Here is a 22,226-nt window from a genome sequence, read left to right on the forward strand (position 1 = left end):
TGTAGGTTATTTAAATCTCAAACTGTTTGCCTCCATTTCTTTTTCTGTACTGTGAGGAGGAAGAGAGCTGGTTACTGTTCAAATTCTCATGCATTGATAATAAGGACAGCAGAACAATTCTTATTCATTGAAAGTAAGGCTAGCAGAACAAGCACAACAAAAATATTTGCCTTAATCAAATACTTATTTTTCATAGAGGAATGATATACCTGAGGTCATACTCAGACTGTCTACGATAGAGGCCTATGTTAGATGTGACAAGCACTTCTGTCCACTAGTTTTTCAGTTTGTTTTAGTTGAAATACGCCTGGGTTATATGCAGTATGCAGTCTGAGTCAAATGGGCACTAAGTTGTTAGGCGTCTAAATTGTAAGGCAGCTTTCCTAGTCCATGAAGCACAGTATGTTCCTCCAGAGTCCAGTTCAGAGCACCTGAGATAGCCTTACAGTCTAAGTACTTATGTCTCTCTGCCATGGTGAAACTGTAAAGAAACAAATGTTTTAACTTAGAAGCCTGAGCTAGAATCCTCAAGTGAATACCCTTGGTGGCTGTACAAACAGGGATTTTCATCACCAAAAGCTGAGATACAGTCTGGCCATGAAGCTGTATGGGGTAGGAAGTAATTTCATAACATACTGACAAAGCAGTTTGTTGCCCTGTTGGTTTCCCTGACGCTGGGTTAGTGAGGAAAGCAAGACACAGGTAGAAAGAGACGATGTGGTTGAGGCATGCCTAGGGATTACCAGCTTCTGGCTGCAGCGCTGATTTTATGAAGCTGTTGAAGCTTAGCATAGTTAGGTTAGACCACAGGCTGATCCAGTGTTGCATGGTAGGCACAGATACTCTCCATACTGAAAGCAGTGTCAGAATGAGGACAAAACCCACACAAACTGTTGTGTACTTTTCCCTGCTTTGACAATACAGCTGTGACTTCTTACAGGCTTAAAATGTATTTTGGTTATGTTTTCCTGTACTACCATTCATGAAACAGGTTCTACTTCAGAAAAAAGAAGTCCTATGAAAAGAGAAAGATCTTGTTCCCACGACTCTGCATCTTCATCTCTGTCTTCAAAAGCTTCCAGTAAGACCTTACGATCATTTCTATTAAGTTACATTTAAGACATAAAAGATATCTTTTATTCAGCTTATTAGATAAATAATAAAAGGCATGAATCACTATGGTTTTGATAAGGCCTATTTTAATGGGATCACTAGAGATAAATTTAAAAAAATAAGGCTCAGACTTCTGAAATATAAAAAATCAGGTATTTTCTTGCTTGAAAAATAGTCATAGGTTGGGGTGCCTAAACCAGGCACTTCTTTAATGTGTGCCACTGAGGTATGAATCTTCAGTACTGTGACTGGAGATATGACAATTTATGAAAAAGAAAACATGCCTCACATTTTAAAAAAATCTTTTTAAAATCTGTAGGAGAGAAAGAAAGCTCATCCTCATGGATATTTTTACCTTTTTGGTTTTGCTCTGAAATGTTCACTCATTAATTCTGCATCATTTGAAAGCTATTTTGGAGATGAAAAATTTTTTAAACCTTTGGTTCCTTTTTAATCTGCAGACTGACATAGAAAGCATGAGGCAATGTTGAGAACTACTACAGCTTTTTTGTCTGATAAATATCTTGACATGCTTTTTATGCAGATAATATTAAGAGAAGAGTTGAATAGAAGTGGAGAATATACATTGTACCATAACATCCTAGAAGCTGCAATCTCACACAGCTTTTTAAAACACGTTTTTTGCCAGTGACAGTAAATGATCTCTTCGATCTAATTGTAGTTTTCAACATGGTAACAGGCATATTTGGCCCATGATTTCTTTTCCACAGGCACAGTGGTCATTACATTAGGAAAAAAAGCCTGAAAATATTTGGATAAGCTTCAACACTTTCATTTTCAAATTTCTTTCTTCTCTAAAGTTGGGCCGCTCATCAGTTCCACAGTGTCCATGTGGCCTGTGGCTTTGTGCCTCAATTTGCCTGGGGTTAAGGAAATCTTTTGTCCTTTATTTTTTTCCCCGTGCTTTTGGATATTGGTATTTTGAGGGATGTCACAGTGGTTTTACTTGAAACCATTCATACTGCTAGTGATATTTTTGTATTTATTGCTAATGTCCTTTACTGGCTACTTTAGATTAATATGCAGCTAGAGTATATCTCTAGCTATTTCTTGAGGCCAAGAGAAAATACAGACTTTTATTAGTTCAAAATGTGGAATTCTTTTGAGAACCAAGACTGTTGTTTTCACCATTGAGATAAAAGCTGTTTTTATTTGTGTTCAGCTTCAGACAGGTTTTCCTAGTACTGTCTGGAGACTGATTCCTCAACCAGTTCTCAGTCTACTCTGAAGACTCTGAAGTATTTGCATCTCTTTGGAATTCACTAAGCATTAAAGATGCTTAGAACTGCTTAAAATGAGGCCTAAAACTTTCAAGAAATCTTAGTAACTAGAATATATAAGGTAAAAATATACCACTTTCAGAAAATCAGCAATTAGCTGTGGGATATATCTACATGACCTATTCAAGGCCAACACTGATGAGCTCAGTATGTGCTCTGAGCTGACCAGCTGCTGTGTGAATGCACTAATGAATTATGTAGCACCAGAGACTTGAGAACCAGGTTTTATTACATCAGACTAAGTGCTGTGGTGATGCAGACACGTGTCAATTCAGAGCTGACTCAGAGGACTGTTTCTAGATGTCAGTCTGTGTCTGTAGTCTGGTGGGATAATAGCCTGTGAATATTATTTTCTTACACTCTCTTAAATGATGGTTTTGGTAATTTTGTATCTGTCTTGAGTGATGAAAGTATCTGATGAGTACTTCAAGCAAAGAATGGATGAGAGAAGTAGAGGACAGGACAGTCACTGACAAGTTTCCTGTGAACTTCAGTACTTTAAAAGCCACTTTCTGCATTGAGGTGAATACTCCAAACTAGTCCCATTATGACTTCCAATACAAGAAAGATGAAAGCAAGAACAGGAGCAGGATTGCAATGTTTGATGGATACTCTATCCAAACGATTATTTGTTTTGGTTTTGTTTAACTATGGCATTGACTAGTAGAGATAATTGCATTGTGTTGAAATAAGAATTTTCTTCTAGTTACAGCATTCTGCAGTGAGCCATCTCCTCCTTTAATAGCAGCAGCAGATACAGCAAAATCCCCCCACCAAGCGCTAAGCAACAGTGCTGAAGAAACTACAAATAACTATGAAAGGCAAAAGCAGAAAATAGACAAGGGGGCACAAACAACAATCAGCAAACACTTGCCAGTGGTAACTGAACAGCTGGATATAAAACAAAACATAAAAAGTGCACAGATTTCCATCACCTCATCATCTTCCTCACCTTTCTCCTCCTCTTCTTCCTCCTCTGCACCTGCTCATAACTCCTTCATCCTACAGACCTCTCAGTGCTCCATGACCAAAGCATCAAAACAGCCTCCCATAGTTTTTCTGCCCAAACTGGTTTATGATATTATTACTTCTACGGATAGCAGTGGACTTCCCAAATCGTCTTCCCTTTTGCCTTATCATTCTGTTATGTGGGCAAGTTCTTTTCGTCCTCTTATGAGTAAGATGATGACTTGCACTGAGCAGTCTCTATACTACCGCCAGTGGACAGTTCCCAAGCCAATCCATATGGACTACAACAACAGAAATGAAGGCAGAATGGACACGTTTCACCCAAGGAGGCTGCTGCTGAGTGGCCCACCACAGGTGTGTAATAAGAACAAGGTATTATCATCGATTTATTTTGTTTAATTTTATCTTAATCTCAGAAAAAATAGATTAGATATTATTACTTATACTTGAAGGTTTGGTTTTTTTTTTGGTGGAGAATAAGCTGCTTATATTTTATTTTCTAATCACTTCTAATAAAATAATGTTCCTTTCTTTACTATTAGCCTGAATTAAAAGACAATGAAGTTACAGCAATGTTCATTGTCTGTTAGTCTCTCTCCATTAAAATGTTTTAAAAGATAGTTTGCTCAAGAGATAGATTTTATGTATGATTTCAGTTTGTTAAACTTGAATATGCATTTACATTTTAAATAAAGATCAAAGATCTTCACAAAACCACTTTCTTATGATCAATCTGAAGACACTTAGGAGTTTGTAATTAAGTTTTCTTTGTTTCTTCCACACAGCAGACAGAAATAGAAGCTGTTGTAAAAAATACATGCAAGAAGGCCAGTTCAACATTAGCAGAACCATATTTACAAGATGAGTAGCTCATCCAAGAGTTTTTAAATTACTTTGAAAAGATATGTGGAAATGGGTATAGTCCTAAGAAGTTCCTTCTTGTCTAAATTCTTTAAGAATGTTTAGCACTTATCTCTGAGCAAGGTATCTACTAGTTCAATGCATGTTACGTGCTTAAGGTAATATTGTGCCTCTCATGTTCTGCTAAGGGTATGAAACAACAAGGTAGGAAGAGACACCATGCCTAATGAGAGCATATATATATATATATGTCCTGTGAATCTCAGAAGTCAGAAAGGATAAATCCAAACCAAGACAAAGACTCGTGTTTCCAGTTGCTTTAAGATCAACCCAAAGAATTAATCTAAAGGAAGTTATTTAACTTCCCACGCGATCCACTTTTCTACGCCTATCCATTGCAAAAGGAAGCTATACATTGATGTTTGTTAAGTGATGGTATTCCATTGTACATCTGAATTTATGGTGCAGTAGAGTAGAAAGAGCATAAATGGGCTTTTCATATTGGGACTTCCTGCAAATGTTACTATAATTCATAAAGGATTCCAGAAAGTACTCTGATGAGAAGTTTTCACTGTCCATTCCTTTGATTGAAATCATCCATGTTTGCCAAAGATTGAGGTATTATGTGATCAAGAAACTGAACTTCATACTCAGCTGCAGCATAGAAACAAATACATTCTGGCAGAAGGATGATGTTCATTGCTATCTCAAGGAAAAACACAGGCTTTGACAATTTTTATTAGAATTTTATATGCATACACATCAAACCCCACAATGGTACTATTCCCAAAGCCACCCTAAATATCCCGATTAGCTGATAAGTAAGTATTTCTTTGGTATTTATTTGGTTTTGGGTCACAAATGTAAGTCTGTGATTCTCAGAAGTCATTCAGAGATTTCTGAGAGCATACTACACACCTGTGAGAAGGTTCTGATGCTTCACATATTTGCTTGTTGCCATTTAACTGATTATAATTAAAAAGGCAGCTTATTTATTCATTGACTTCATTCCAGGGTATGGTATTCACCACTTTTTATTATCAAACCTACATTTTTGCAAATATTGAGTAGGACTTCCGTTGACCCTCTGCACAGCAGCAAATTTCAGCCTTGATATCACTTCTTTTACTTGAAACTTCATCTCTTTTCCAGCTGTCTCCACAATGCAGGTTATTTCCTAGTCTTGCATTGGGTCATGCAGTTGGATCAGTTTCTAAAGGACACTGTCCACAGGTGTTTATTCATTTTATATTCCTCAGTTATTTCTGACGAATATACCTGTTTCATACAGAACAAATTCACATGCATTAAATTAGGAGTATCATGTCTTCTTCCTAAGTATCAAAATCTAGGGATTTATATTCATTTCAGTATGTGGATAAAGTAGTTTTGCTTCCTTCACTATTTTAACCTCCCAAAGTACTAAAAACTCCTGTAAACCAAACAAAAAGCTGTAAAAGTATGCTGAACAGATATAGGCATAAACAAAAGCAATTATTAGACAGCATCTGTCTGAGTGTTAATAATATCTTAGTCAAAGCATAAGACTGCCAGAGTACTATATTTTCAAAAATTAGGAAGTTGTTGTTTTCTTTATCAGGCAGCAATTACTTTACTAAAATTCAAATCAGGAAGCAATTGGTTAAAATGAAAAATATGAAATCAACACAGGAAGAAAAATAGGCACATTAGTGAACCAAAATTATACTTCTCACTGTCAGGGTAATTCATAATAAAATACACTCACCCTTCTCTCACATAGATTTTTACCCTCACTACTGGTCAAAATGTTTTGCTAGAAGACTTGATGCATTTTTACAAGGACACTTAATGACTTCAGAAGGCAATAGATGCATTATTTTTACAAGAGGCTTTAGGAAATGCAGCAAAATCTGGATAGACATAGAATAAATCCATATATTTATCTGTAAGTTAGCTCACATCATCGAAGTTAAGCCATTGGTTAGTGAGTATGAATAAATATGCACCACCACGAACAACATGTATCTTATCGATGGCTAGAAATCTAGTCGCTAGTGCACCCAAGAAAATGTCTGTAAGGAAGACTGAATTCACAAAAAATACTTTTCTTAGAAATGTTCATCTTAAAGTTCCCCAAACTGCAAATCAAGGTTTTGTACCTTTGGTTTTTAAGTGGATATTACAACTTGAACTAGCATTTTCCTTAAGCATGGAAGCTGCTCATGGGCATGCTCAGTCCTGTGGCACTGCATCCAGAAATAAAGCAAGCACAGTTTAAGACACTTTTTAAGAAAGAAAACTGCTGCCCATGTTATTTGGTTTTCCTCTACTATTAAAACCTTATTACATTGCGCTTATATACCATTCAGCTTATGTAAGAAAAATATCAATAGGAAATATTTAATATATCTATTGTTAGCTGTGTTGTAAAGAAGGTAGCAAGTGGAAACAAGGAGAAGAGCCAGCTCCCTGTGGACCATCAGCATGTTTTCTGTGAACCACCACTGGTTTGCAGACCACAGTTTGAAAAGCACTGTCGTGGTATGTGAAGAACTATCTCACCTGGAAATTGAAATAGAAAAGCATTATGGAATTATTTCCTCTTTTGACATTTTTCTCCAAATGTGAAGACTGAAATCAGATGATACTTTATAGCAACATGTAAGAATAAGAAAGTACTTCGAGTGGTCCTGGTGTCCAGTGTCTGGAACAAGTTAAAAAAAGGGAACGCATTAGTGTTTGACCTGCTGCAACAGCACTTTTGGATGTCACTGCCGTGCATAAGTGTGGAGGCACACACATAATTTCTCTAACTGGGATATCTCAGATTCTTAGACAGTTTGTTTTCAGCTTATATTTGATATCAATAGCAAGCACAGTTCAGTGGTCAAAATCTTTGGAGAGATTTCCACTTCTCTTAGGCATTGTATGTCGTTGACACAAAAAACTAGACCTTCAAACCTCTTGAATTTTCTGAAGGAGGAATTTGAATTCATATTGCTTCCTCTTGCTCAGCTACAGCTACACACTTCATGGATGAATAGCTGCAGGTTAAACATATTAGTATTTTATGGGCCAAATCATCCCTTGCACTAAGAATGAAAATAGAAACCAAAACACGAAATCTTTGCAGGTCCCAAATTCCTTAGTTATCATAGGTTTTCACAGGATGTGAGATTTTTACTTCTTAGTCTTCTGGGATTTTTTTGTTCCAAGTCTGACTCATCAGACTCCTGTCTTTCAAATTCAGGTAGATAGAAACAAATTAGAGTAATACTTAGATTAATTGGAAATATTGGCCCCTGAGTGCCTTATATGTTAAGGCACTACTACTGTCTGTAGTAGCAGCACACCTCATGTACATTTTGTTTCAGGATAATATCATAAAAATGCAGCCCAGTTCCAGGTTCCTTCATTTTTTTAATCTGTTTGCAGCTTTTGTGTGGAAAGCAAAGGCAGGATATGGAGGAAAACGCCGTGCTGATAGTACTGCCTTAGCAGACATCATCATTGTTAATATATCATGCTTCAGCCCAGAGTCACTGATTAGGATTAACACAGCGTTGTACTTGTACTAGGCTTCTTTAAAGATGTGTAAAGCTACAGCCCAATCATGTATCCAGTTTAAAATTTCTTTGCAGATACTCTATTTTTTTTGCAGTTGGAACATGGAGGATGGGCAAATATAGGGCTTTATGCTTCAAAATTGTACATATCTTGCTTGCAGGAACTCTTTCCAGCTACCTATGGTGCCCAAACTACCTACAAGAAGGGTACTTGTCACAGCACTCTCCAAACTATGAAGCTGCAACAAGGTCTTTTACCATCTCATACCAGCACACTCTTCATGCAGTCCCTCTGCTGCCTTCTCCTCACCTCTCCTCATCCCAGGCGTGCATTCTCTCTCTCTCTTCTCTCTGCTTCTGGTACTGACAGGCAGGGCAAGCACTCTTTGGAGAGATGTGGAAGCTCTGATAATTGACAGCTATTCAGTATTTTCAAACAGACACTCTGTGTAGTTCCATTTTGGCTAGAGATGGTACATATAGAAAACAATACAATTAATTTTAAATGTGAATTTACCTGTCTGGGCATGCTACAAATTAATTGTTTAAGGTTCTTCCCTTCTGGAGTAAACATTGTTTGTAAATGAGAATTCATTCTTTTCTTATTTTCTTTTTGAAAATCTTCTCAAAATGACCTGGAAAAGATGTTCTCTATCTCACCAATTCATCTTTTTTCAGCAGCAAATGCAGGCAAATGTGCAAGTGAATGGAGTCCAGATATGAATGTTGCTGTGGGCTCAGCCTGGTCTCTCTCCTGGCAGAGAAATATTCTGAAAACCTAGAGAGATTCCTGCAAGTTCCCACCAGCATTTTTCATAAGGCGTTGCTAGTATCTCACAGTTCATAAAGTTCACAGTACTGTATTGGACACTTTTTATGTGACAGATAAAAAAATTGGGTAAGATATGATGCATGGACTTTCATAAGTATGTATGTTTCAGTTTAGTGGTTAGGGACTAGCAGTTGTAGTCCTGTGGTTTCCAACATTTTTGACTTGTGAACCTACAGCTTTGTGCATACTCGAGTCAATTAACAACTAGCACTGTTCAGCTAAGTACCATGTAGTAGTAGCCTAGTCACCCCCAGATACATTGTTGAAAACTATTGGTGAAGACTGGTTCTCAAGGGAAAGCAAAATATGTGATTTTTATAGAGAAAGTTTTAAATGGTTACCAAAAAGAAAGAGTAAGTTTTTCAACCTGTTGTTCTGTTGTCAATTCTAAGTATATACTTCAAACACATAAGGAATTAGTTTTTCACATAGACACCTGATATCAAGGGAACAGTTTGTGTACTTTTGACAAATGATCTCTCATTTGCTTGAAATTGGGGAACTGTTAATCTGTCAGGCCACGATGTGTTTAATGAAATGATGATCAGAGGAGCTTTAAAAGAGTAAGTTCATACGGGCGTGTAAAAGTAATCTCAGACTTGAGAGGAAACACTGAAAGTCTTTTCTTCTAGAACAAAGTGTCATCAGGTTTTCCTCAGATGTGGAAAGATAAGATGTTTTTGTCTAGCTCACCGATCAATAGCTATTGCAGCCAAGTTCAGAACTTTGTTGCAGGGTCAGTAGAAAGATTCTCATTAGTTTCAACGGATTTTACATAAAAACCCAGACTGGGAGTTAGAAACATCTGGTCCACGGGCTGACTATGATCCATGCTATCATTTCCTCTATTCAAAGTCACTTTTTTTCTGTGTTACTAGGGATAGCAGAGAGTTGTATAGAACACATGGTCTACCATGTGTACCAGAAAGGCTTATTTGTCCAGTTTTTGGCTTGCCAGTTCAAGAGGGACAGGGAACTACTGGAGAGGGCCCAGCAGAGGGCAACGAGGATGCTGAGGGGAGTGGAGCATCTCCCTTGTGAGGGAAGGCTGAGAGAGCTGGGCCTGTTCAGCCTGGAGAAGGGAAGACTGAGAGGGGACCTTACCAACGCCTGCAGATGTCTGAAGGGCGAGTGCCAAGAGGATGGGGCCGGGCTCTTGTCAGTGGTGCCCAGCGACAAGACAAGGGGCAACGGGCACAAACTGCAACACAGGCAGTTCCACCTGAATATGAGGAAGAACTTCTGTACTGGGAGGGTGCCAGAGCCCTGGCACAGGCTGCCCAGAGAGGCTGTGGGGTCTCCTTCTCTGGAGGCATCCAAAACCCACCTGGATGCAACTGTGCAACCTGTTCTAGGGGAACCTGCTTTAGCGGGGTGTTGGACTAGATCAGGGGTCCTCAGACTACAGCCCGCGGGCCGGATACGCCCCCCCAGGGTCCTCAATCCGGCCCCCGGTATTTACAGAACCCCCCGCTGGGGGGTTGGGGGGGAAACCAAGCAGCCGCAGATGACTGCCTGCCACTTCATCCGCGCGCCGGCCCCCTGGTTAAAAAGTTTGAGGACCCCTGGACTAGATGATCTCCAGAGGTCCCTTCCAACCCTGACCATTCTGTGATTCTGTAATTGACCCTCAACAGGGCTAACAGTATTCTTTCCCACCCTTTGCAAGCAACCGTTTAAAATGCAGGCTGATTTATTAAGAACAACAGATACTGGACTAAAACTAATGGTTACTACTCTTGCTTCAGTTTCAAATTCTCAAATGTTGAGAGAAAATGAAAATTTCACTTCAAATATGTGAAAAGTAGTAATTTCGATACTATATTTAGTAATTCAGCACCCTATACTTCTGATGTGTCCTAGCAGTAATGGCAGCGAAGCTGGGTTTTCAATTCAGTAATAATGCAGACTTCGTCCAAAACCCGATACCGCTTTGTGAAATCAGACAGTTGCAGCAGAATGCGTTGGAACTTATCTGCGTGTTAACCTCCCCTGTACAGGTGTGACATTAGCCTTAAGTTGTCAGCTGGACATTAGTGCCATTCTGAGGCTGAGCTATAAACACACACAAACAAGACCACGGCGTGTTCATTCTCCTGTGAGAGTGACATCAGCTTGCTGGTCTCTTTTTTTCTCATTGAAACAAATTATGTATGGCCTCCTGTTCAAGTGTAACAGTTTGTAAAGCTGTCTGCTTAGATATGACATTATTTACTTGACGTTGCCACCAGCAAACTTGATGTGGAAGACACGGAACAATCCATTGAATAAATCAGTGGCTGTGGCTTATACCCTTCAGCTGAAAAAAAGGACAGCAGTACTATTTGGCACAATGGAGAGAAAATATATGTAGTGTGTTGGTGGGATAAAAAAGAAAGGAGAAAGCTATAACCTTAAGGTAATTTTTAAATGGACTTCTAAACGTTAATTTTAAAACGGTGGAAGGAAAATAATACATTTTTAGAATAAGAGGTGGAAAAACATACTGTTACCTGTACCATGTCCTCCAGGAGTTGAAGTGGCCTGCACAAATTCTCCTACAGATGCGTGCCACTTTGTTCTTCAGGATAGTCCGTGTACTTCAACAGCAGTCAGTGTACTGGTAAATGATGCAAATATGAAAGGGTTGAGGTAATTTTTTAGTTATCTTGTAGTTTGAGGAGTTTTATTGGAACATTTCATGAACTTGTATGTTTTTTAAAAAGTTCATAGAAACAGTAAGGAGAGAAAAGTGTGTTTTCCAAACTAGATTTCTGCATACAGAGAACAAAACTGTTGTGCATTTAAGCATTTAATTTATGCCAAGGACTATACAAATACAGCAATAAGCAAGCACTGACTATTAATATTCAATTTCACCGCAGCTGCAATTTCCAGATATGTTGAAAAGTAACATGTTAAAAAAGGAAGGTTTACTTCTGTATTTTCTAATTTATGTATTTACAGATAGGGAAAACAGGTGCCTATCTGCAGTTCCTCAGTATTTTGTCCCGAATGCTGATTAGACTGACAGAAGTGGATGTTTATGATGAGGAAGAAATCAACATTAGTAAGTTCTTGATATAAAAATATTTGCTTCTGGAGACTGTAGAAAATTGTTACATTAAATTGAAAAGTAGTTGTCTGTATATTCTATGCCATTCACTTTTGCAATTCATTTACATTATTGAAATATTTTAAGAAAAATTTTGTGTCTTCAATTTTTCAGATCTTCAACTGATACCTAAGAGTATTTTATTTTACTAATCATTTAGAGTTTATTCTTCCTTTCAGTAAGAAAACCACATGTCTCTGTTTTTCTTGGGAAGTCATCAACAGCATTAAAGTATACTAAATGATATCCAGCCACTATTTATTAGTTTAGAATTGAAATGAACTTTTGTGGTAAACTATATAAAAAGAATCAGTGAAATTCTGGCAGATTTATATCCTGAGGAGCAATGTCATATTTTCTAAGTACATAAGACTAAATGAAGGAGGAAAACAGTTCCTGCTCTCTAATAGCTAATTTTAGTCCAAACTTCCTTTATTTAGAGTGTATTACTCCCCTGTGTTTCCAGATGTATTTCTGTAATTAATGGCTGGATTAGATAGAAAAATATGGGTGATATTTTATGGAATATGTCTCATTCTGCAGTAAAAGCATGCCCACAGTCAGCTGTGGAGATCTCAGGTGGGTGCTACCTGCTTGCTAGCTGCGGGTGTCAGGCCCTGGCTGGAAGCTGTTCAACCATTTTAATTTGGGACCGTCTCTTGTCTCTGAGGGCTTTTTTTTGGGGCAGTGCCCAGGAGCCTTCTCCACACTGAGCTGTGCTTGAGAAAAAGGCAGCTATCCACCAAGATTTATGGCAAAACCTCTTGAAAAGGTGACCAGTCTGCCAGGGGAGAGGTTTGTGCAAGCAATCCTTTGTTTAGGCAGGATTTTGAGGTAACTCACAGTCAGGACATGAAGATAATTTCACCATCTGACTCATTCCACATGAGTTTTGTATTTACTTTGGGTGCCAAAGGGTCTCACCTGCTGTAAATAATCATTTAGTCTATACTCATGGACACGGAGTTATGGCTCCTTACAGCAGCTTGCAGCTGACCTCCAAACTGAACTCCTCACTCCTTTTGTCAGATCTTTGATCCTCCTGACAAAGGTAAAAAAGTATTTTGTAAGGACTTGTGTATGTCTGGGTTTTTATGTCAGTTAACCTGTTTCAGAAAAAGGCGTGAGTTCATTGCACGTTATAGCAATACCATTTACTATTTTTCTCTTACCCTAGGGTGAGTTATTTTTGATTACTCTGCTCTTATCACTAGAAGGGGAATTTGACTTTAACTCTGCACTCTACTTAATACTGCAATTTCTGAAGGTTTAAGAGGGCTTCTTTTCCTCAGTGAGAATATCTTTCCCCAACTGAGTTCACAAATGTGGTGCTCAGTGGAAAGACTTGAATGCCTGGATGCAGGTAGATCAGCCTTAACAGACCCTTAACAGTGTTCTCATCATCATCCCACCAACTCCTCCAGTAAGATTACAGAGGTCTTAGATTGATAACAGAGGTTTAAAAGCCAGAATTGCATTGAGGGATGAGGTACATTTGTTCAAAGGTGCACCTCTTGATGCATAATAATGTTGCTTCCTCAGAACAATGAAAGAAAAAATGATGCAGGAATAATAGACATAGAAACCCCACCTATAACAATATTAAAAGCTTTAAAAATTGTAATTACACTAATTCTTATTTTTCAATAATATCATAGACATAAAAGAAGAATCTGATCAATACTACCATCAGCCTGGAGATATGTGGCCAGATTTGGAGACATTTAAGAAGATGCCTTTTGACTACACTATCCATGACCCAAAATACGAAGATGCAAGTCTGATTTGTTCAAAACTTCAGACTATAAACAGTGAAGGTTAGAATCTGAAAAATCTGGATTGGTACACATATATAACATTTATTTTTAATGTAAGAATCCTGTTAAACTTTTAAACAGAGTGAAATTATCAAAATTGCATTTGAGGAATTTAAAAAAAAATTGAAATTTGCCAGATGGAGTATGAGCCTTATAAATGTTTTATGGAATATTATATAGGTAGCCTTTCATTAAAAATCTGGTTCCACAGTAAGTTTGTGTATTTGATTGGTTTTATATAGTAGCATTTTCCTGCTCTGTAGCAATGGAGTGACTTATGTGGGTAAAGTAATTTATGTACTTAAAAGCGCTTATAGGTTAAATTTTTAGGTTTGGTTTGGAACGCATGAGATGCATATGGCCAGATCTAGATTCCTGGAGTATTGAGGTGTGAATTAGTCCTCTGCATTAGCCAGCTGGACATGCCAAAGCATATGGGACCGGGTAGGATGTATCCAAACATGCTGAGGGAGGTGGCCAACACCATTGTGAGGCTACTGTCTATCGCTTTTAAAAGGTAGCGACAATTGGTGGAGGTTCCTGATGGCCGGAAAAAGGAAAATGCCATGCCCTTGCTCTACAGGACAGAAGGAGGATCAAAGCAACTACAGCCTAGTCAGCCTACTCTCAATCCTCAAAACAATTATGGAACAAACTCTCCTGTAAGCCATGTCCAGCCCCGTGAAGACAGGAAAGTGGTTGGGACCTAGCTAGAATGGATCTATCATAGGCAAATCATGATCGGTATACACGATTTCATTTTATGATGACGTGACTGGCGCTATGGACAAAGGAAGAGCAGTGGTTTTGTCTTGACTTCAGCAAGGCTTTTGTCACTGTCTCTTATGACATCCATATAGCCAAAACTGGAGAGAGATGGTTTGGATAGGTGGATTGTAAAGTGGCTGGGAATTTGGCTGGACCACTGGACTCAGAATGTATTGAGTGGCCCAAATATGACTGACAGCTGGGTATGCATAGCAATACTCAGAGACTGATAGTGGGGCAAATGCTGTTTAAGGTTGCCATTAGTACTGGTCAGAGGGACAGAATGCAATGTCAGCAAGTTCAGGGATGATGCCAAATTGGAGTGGCCGTCAATATGCAGGAAGGTAGCACTGCCATTCAGAAAGACCTTGCCAGGCTGGGGAGGTGGAACCTACAGGAAGGAACTTTAGGAAAAGGAACCTCATACAGTCCAGTGAAGGTAAATGCAAGATCTTGCACTTGGGGTGGAATAATTTTTTGCAGCTGTACAGGCTTGGGGTCAGCTGTATAGACAGCAACTTTGAAGAGGGTGACCTGATGATCCTGGCAGACAACAATTTGAACATAAGTCACCAGTTCTCCATTGGGTTAATGGCTTACTAAAAATCTAGCAAGCAGCTTAAAGGAACTGATTATTCTTCTATGCATGGCATCTGTAAGACTGCATCTGGTGTATTCTGTCAAGTTTTTGGCTTCTCAGTACAAGAAAGACATTGATATGCAGAAGTGAGTCTAGTGGGCAGCCACCAAGATGGATAGAGGCCTGAAGCACATGATGTACATTGAAAACTGAAGAAAATTGGGTTTGTTTGGTCTGAAGAAGCCTAGCAGGAGCATCTGATTGTTGTCTTCAGCTTCCTGTTGGGAACTTATGGATACAAAACATTATAGATACGTAGCATAAGGACAAGAGGCAACAGACACAAGTTGTATAATGGGAGATTACAATTAGATAGTATAAAAAATATTTCCAGAATAAAAGTGGTCAAACCATGGAGCAGGCTGACCATAAAGACTGTGGAAACTCCACTTTTAGAGATTTTTCAGAACGTGACAGCACAAGGAACAACCTTGAACAACCTGATCTGATGCTGAAAATCTAAGTGAAAGGTTTGGCCAGATGACATAACAGTCCTTTTCAGCAGAAATTACATCTCATCTTCCTTCAGTTTCCAACAAAGTAGACCCTCTTAAAATGTGGATATTCGCTAAAGGGCAACATCACTAAATTTGCCAAGTTCATTTCACATAATCTCCTGTGATGTCCATCCCAGGATAACAAATGTCTATCATAATACTTTTTTACTATTTATTACTTTTGCAAACATTCAACCAATAATAACATCAGCAACAATTATTTCAATAATCTGGCTTTGCTTACACCTCAGCCTTATGTGAAATCTATACAAAATTATCATAATAATGAATTTGCAGGTACTTCTTTATAGTCCTCTTTGCTGCACATAACAATTTATAAAACATACTATGCACAGAATGAACTCATAGTTTGTTTTGCGTGTGTTTAATCCTGCCATTGTTCCTAGATGCTAATTACAGTGACAGAAACAATTTGTCACAAGGCAATACATTCTGTCCTTGAATATATGTTACATTTAAGTTGTTTCTTTTTTTGATAGACAGATCAATGAGCAGGAGGCAGGAGGATATGTATGCACGTCGTCAAACAACTAGGATGAGATTGTCCAAGTATGCAGCATATAATACCTACCATCACTGTGAACAGTGTCATCAGTATATGGGTTTCAATCCCAGGTACCAGGTAAAGATTTGCAAATATTTTTACTCAGCAGATCATAAACTGAAGCAGACACAACCCAAACACAGTTCTGTGTACATTCACTGTATTTGAATTGGCTTAGAAGTTGTATGTATGTGTTAAAAACACCTCATTTACAGATTCTGTTATTTCTTGAGGTTTGTCTACTTTGACAAGGCTGCAGGTTTGGGGATGTCAGAGGACTGATCCTTGCCTCATTTACACTAGCATATTCAATGCTGTAATCTGCATTCCGTGTGTATACTACCAGTTAAAACTGGTAAACTTTTCCTACTGGGTCTTGTTTTTTTTTACCTGACTAACAGCAAAAGATGCTACTTCTGATACAGTAGTCGTTCAGCATGAGAAGTCTATGTGTGGTGTACAGACTGTTATTACTCAGAGTAACCCTCCAATTGTTGCCTATTGGAATGTGAGGAATGCAAATACTGGTTTTTATGTGTCAATATTTCTGAAAGCTGAAAGTGGCCTTCAAGTATTGGTACCATCTGCAAGACAAAGCAGAAACAATGGTTTCAAAAGACAGAACAGTTTGATTTATATTTTTTTAGTGTATGCTCTACCCTAGGGGGCATTGCTTAACATCTAGTGAATTGTGAGGTAAAATCTAATGCAATACAGTAAGTGATTGTAGTCTGTTTGGTAATGTTATAAATGTGTACTAAATGCAACGAGACTTTGTAGTTTGACTCTAACCACTGGAATTATCATTTTTTTTCCCCATCCTCAGCTTTATGAATCCACTCTGCATGCATTTGCATTTTCCTATTCTATGCTGGGAGAAGAGATCCAGCTGCATTTTATCATTCCAAAGTCAAAGGAGCATCATTTTGTCTTTAGCCAACCAGGAAGACAATTGGAAAGCATGAGGCTACCACTAGTCACAGATAAGGTAGATGGATAATTATATTTATGGGCATATATGGGAAAGAGACACCACCAATTTCAAAATCTGTTGAATTAGGATTCTTTACACTTCTGATCCTGCTGTCAAGAGATAATGAAGATGTCCTGATACTAAGCTTGAATTTTCTCCCAGAAAGGAAGACATGAAACAAAACTGTTAAGCCACCTGTCAAAACTGTTTCTTTTGCCCATTATCCAGGTTGATCCTTTGGTATGAACACTCTTATCTGGGGCAAAAAGTCTTTGGTTATGAGTTTAAGATGTTAAAGTGGGAACGGTTTCAGCAATGAGCCTCAGAGACATGGTTTTGTTTATCATAGAGCTACTAAGAGGAAGCAATCTTTTTACCGTAGAGGAAGGCAGTGGATTATCCTTCTTACTCTGCATAACTGCTCAGTTGCTTTCATAAAAAAATAAGGCTTTCAAAGAATCTTTGTTACATTATTCAAGACTGTCCAAAAGATCACATTACGCTTGTAAAAAACCACTTTGTAAGGTCATCCATCTGACAGGCTGCGCAAATTCTGATGTTGGCTAGTGACTGCTAATATCTGTGTCTAAGATGAAGCCGTGCCTTTCTCAGGCCACACTGCTTGGACTGTTGAAGCGATTTGCGGCAAAGTAGTAAGCAGTAGCACTTCTATCTTGGAGAAAATAAGCTGCTTCCAATAAATAATAACCAATCAATACCACCCTCCAGTTCAGGCTTTTATGTCCAGTTCAAGTTTGAAATGGGAGAACTCAGTCAGCAACACAGCAGCAACTCTGGATGAAACCTCCTGCTCTCCCTCACCCAGTAAACTTGTGCTTGGCTATGCAATCAGAACTGTGCACTGGGTCCTTGTGAAGTCTCTTTCTGCTTCTGCCACCGACCTGCTCTGAGGCTTTGTCAAAAATTCTTCCTTTGCTTCTTTTCCTGTTCACTTGCTCCAAAATGGTGCCTGCAAGCTTGCTGCAAGCTTGAAAAGTGCTGTGGGATAAACCTACATTATTAAACCATTATAAAATATTTTTCTTGATCCACTTTAAATTCCCTTCTGTGAATTCCACTGACATCATATTCAACATTTTGTGCTTTGGCATTTTTAATCTGGAGTGCTTATCTGTGAGGGCTTTGGAGAGGCTCTGTAAAGAGGCACACTTTCATTCCGGGTCCTTAATGACCTTAGTAGGAACTAGGCTAAAATTAGTTGCCCAGACTGGAACAGTCCTGGATGCCTGTAGAAACACAGCTTTCCGAAGCTGTGCTAGCAGACTTGGAAGCACCTAGTGAGTTTCAATGCATTCAAGACTGAGTGATAGCCAGTCAGAAGGGTTGTACTGCGGTTTTGGAGTAAGGTGTTTCTTACCATCTTATGCCATATGGACCTAAATCCTTTTGGAGATCTAGCCTCGAGGTCCTGTGCGCTTGGCAGGTCAGGGTTAGCAATCCTACCCAGTCCATCACACTCTCAGCAGCTGAATAAACTACGTCATAGAGTTTTCTTTTCCCCAACTTTTACAAAAGTTGCTTATTTTCCTATTATGCTGATTTAAAATGTAGCAGATTGTCCAGTGTCAGTGAATCTGATTTGTTCTCTTAAAGGATCCGGTTCTCTTTGTTTAAACATCACCCAGCTTAATACAGAAACGCATGCTTCTTTTTGTTTACAGAGTGAAGATTACATAAAAAGCCCCACTTTTACTCCCACCACTGGTCGTCATGAACATGGACTTTTCAACTTATATCATGCAATGGATGGAGCCAGTCATTTGCATGTTTTAGTTGTCAAGGAATATGAAATGGCCATATATAAGAAGTATTGGCCCAACCACATCATGCTTGTTCTTCCAAGCATTTTCAACAGTGCAGGAGTAGGTAAGTATAACAAAAACTTCTAACAAATGCAGGCACACAACTTGGGCCCTTGAGGTGTTGTTGCTCAACAGTGAAATGTAGGCATACACCTTCTAGCTAGTATATCTGATCTGGTGATCTGGATTCTCTCTGAAGAGAATGTGTCACAGCTGAAGATGCAATTCACTTAATCGAGGTCACCTAAAACAAACTAGATTAATTTTACCCTAGAAATACTTACTCTCCTCTATTGATTTTAAAGGGAGCTGAGGGTGTTAACTCAGATGGAGTTACCTACTCTGTTTCCTTGTGGAAATAAGTTATGTGCTGTGGTGCACTGATTAGGTACATCTGTTAGGTAGGTTCTGCTAATACCTGTGAAATGTTCAGCACCTTGCTTTTACTACTGGAACAACTTACAGACAGCAGTAGTGACAAACATTCAAAGTAGGTTGTCATTGTTCCCATGTTATTCAGTTGGTCAATCAACATCTCTAGACATTTGCACTAGGAGATGCTAGTGGAGCCAAGTATCTGTCAGGGTAAAATAATCAGTTGCTAAACCCTTAAGACACTAGCAAATCTACCACAGAAGTCAGGCTTCATTTTTTGTGCTTCCCAGTGGGGATCCTATAAGTCGTTTCCTTGGCAAGTGACAAAGTAAGTTGGCTCTGGGGAGTGTCAGGGCGTTAAAAATCTTCAGAATGAGTCATACTCAAGTCTGCAGAAATATTAAGTTCAAAAGGATTTCAAGTTAAAAGCAAACAATTTCTGCCCCTACTTTTAATCAGATGGTTTATGTCCTTGGTTTCAGGTGCTGCACACTTCCTGATAAAAGAGTTGTCTTACCATAACTTGGAGCTTGAACGAAATCGGCAGGAGGAGCTGGGGATAAAACCCCAGGATATTTGGCCTTTCATTGTCATTTCAGATGACTCCTGCGTTATGTGGAATGCAGTAGAAGTTGATTGTTCAGGGGACAGGAAAAGGTAAATAGAGTAATATACGCTTTTTCAGCTGATATCTTTTAACCTTGCCTAATGAGAGAAGTATTTTCCCTAGATATCTGCCTTTGCATAGCACAGTTTAGTGCTTGTTTTTCATTGCTGTCCCCTGAGGTTTCAGTGCCCTGCAGCCTTTGCTGTATAGCTTGACTCCAGTTCAAACCAGAGTTACTGACACTGCAGATTTCAGACACTAAACAATCCCTGATTCACTGGGCAAGCATGGGTATTCAAATGTACATTTTAAACAGGATTTTTCTAAGGAAGCTAAAAGACATTTCTGTGCAAATTGTGTAACTGGTTTCCTCTGGCTTTTTTGTCAGTCCCAGGCTGTATGGCTCCTTTATTAGCTCCCCAAATCCCCAAACAAATATTTTTGTTTTCATTACTTTAGAACATTGTTTGTACTAGATATTTTTATCTATTCCCAGAACGGTGCTATACAGGATTTACAGCAAAACTTCAAAGAGAACTAAACTCAGTGAAAACTGAGATTTATGGACTCTAGGGGTGGGCTAGAAGGATCTTATACTTAGCACTTAAGTTATGGCACAAAGTCAGCAACCCTCCCAGAGTCATTTGGAACATTATCCAGGTAACTTTAAATTTTTACATGTCTGAGTTAATATTTTGAAAGATCCAGACTAAATTTCAGAACTGTCATAGCAGTCACCACTACACAAGCTCTAGTTAACTTTAAGTTTTGATTAGAGTGAGAGACAAAAAGTTACAGTCAGATAATGCTGAAGAATCCTGATACTCGTAACTACTTTTGATTGTTAAGAATTGCTCTTCAGCTGAATGAGATTCCGAGTATTATCTATATACTTTAAAATTAACACATATTTGTAATTATTGTAGTGATTATACGTGGACTGAAAGGAATGTTTCCTTGAAGCAAATTCTGCAACATATTGAAGCAACTCCCAATGTCACTCACTACGCCTTAATTGGGATGAGGAAATGGTCCAGTAAAACAAACAGTGCTGAGATCAAGGAACCGCTCTCCTGCTGCCATGTGCACGATTTCATTATGCTGAACGTTGACCTGACACAGAATGTCCAGTACAATCAGAACAGGTAAGTGAAACAGCAGCATCTTTCAACAGATATAATCAACCAAATAAAGGATTTCTTACAAAAGCTCTTGTGTTTTTAGGGGATGTTGCTAATGGGATGCAGACAGATTTCATTTTCTTACTGATGGTTCAAATCCTTCCCAAATTGCCAGCAGTTGGAAAAAAGACATTAATTTCCATAGTTTCAAATGAAACAGTCATATTTTAATTATAGAGCAGACACACTTAGCAGCGTGCCCTGCAGTATTGGTCCCTCAGTTGTCTAGTCTAAGTGGCCTTTTGGGAAACACAGTACTTCTGAAGGAAAGAGGGAAGTATGGGTGAACGGTGCATAATCAAATCTTGTTCTGACATGGAATTGAGATACAGCTGGGCTTTTTACCCTCAGCAGCACAACATGGAACATACTGCATGTGTGCTCATCAGGACAATCAGAAGAAAGGAATAAATAAGCTTTGTTAACATTGGTGGTTGTTTCTCACATTCAGCTGTCTCAGAAATTGGGCTTTTTCGTTTATTGTTCCACATGGGATGTATCAGATTATAATATTGCCGTACGCAGTGTCACCAGTTATCAACTGTATTCACTAGATACGTCATCTCACAGAATTTCACAGATCTATGTGAAATAAGCTGTGGGTTTGGCCCCATTTCTGAGGGACAAGCATTTATTAAAACAGAATGAAGTAGATATCACTAGAGGTGGGGATTCACTTCTCTGAAACTGGACTTTATGCACCTCAGAATCTGCAAGATGTCCATATCGGCTGACAGGTATGACGTGAAATCTACATGTGTTTTTCTGTAAGCTACATGGGATACCCCAGATAATCTAAAATGGCTCTACACATCTAGACTTAGGTAACTGAACATCAGTCTCTGTACTTCTCAGAAGAACTCTCCTATGCCAGGAAGATGTCTTTTGAAGTCCAAGTTTACTTATAATTGCAGGAAAGCACTTCTGCTTTCGTTATTCTGTGGATAAACAGAAGACCTAAATTTCTATTGTCACCAGCCTGACACCTTAAGAAAGAGCATTTTAAAGTTGCTTCCATGCATCTCCTAGTGCAGAACTGTGCTCCCAAGCTGTCCAACTGTATTACCTTATGAAGCATTATGAAGGGCTAATGAAGAGAATGAAAATAAAGCATAATGATAGGAGTACAGGCAGCAATGTTAAAATGTCAGGAATGCCGGATCACACCCCCCATTTCCTGCCTGTATCTTTAAACCATTATCTTCCGTGTGGGTGCCGTTGAGCCTGAAGTATTGTATGACATTCCACGCCTGGGCTGGAAA

The 22,226-nt window shown here is 38.7% G+C and overlaps 1 protein-coding gene across 2 annotated transcripts in view; it reads left to right on the plus strand.

Moving 5' to 3' along the window:
• Window positions 1-22,226, plus strand: part of GREB1 (growth regulating estrogen receptor binding 1) — a 108,997-nt gene that overhangs the window by 79,186 nt on the left and 7,585 nt on the right. For both annotated transcript variants that reach the window (XM_005432246.3, XM_027801628.2), the window contains 9 exons: window positions 992-1,081; window positions 3,121-3,737; window positions 11,571-11,673; window positions 13,377-13,535; window positions 15,941-16,083; window positions 16,832-16,993; window positions 18,661-18,865; window positions 19,659-19,833; window positions 20,710-20,928. In XM_005432246.3, the coding sequence (XP_005432303.2) occupies window positions 992-1,081; window positions 3,121-3,737; window positions 11,571-11,673; window positions 13,377-13,535; window positions 15,941-16,083; window positions 16,832-16,993; window positions 18,661-18,865; window positions 19,659-19,833; window positions 20,710-20,928 (1,873 nt within the window). The remainder of the gene's footprint in view (window positions 1-991; window positions 1,082-3,120; window positions 3,738-11,570; window positions 11,674-13,376; window positions 13,536-15,940; window positions 16,084-16,831; window positions 16,994-18,660; window positions 18,866-19,658; window positions 19,834-20,709; window positions 20,929-22,226) is intronic.

Source organism: Falco cherrug, chromosome 6 (genome assembly GCF_023634085.1).
Source record: "Falco cherrug isolate bFalChe1 chromosome 6, bFalChe1.pri, whole genome shotgun sequence".
Lineage (NCBI taxonomy): Eukaryota > Metazoa > Chordata > Aves > Falconiformes > Falconidae > Falco > Falco cherrug.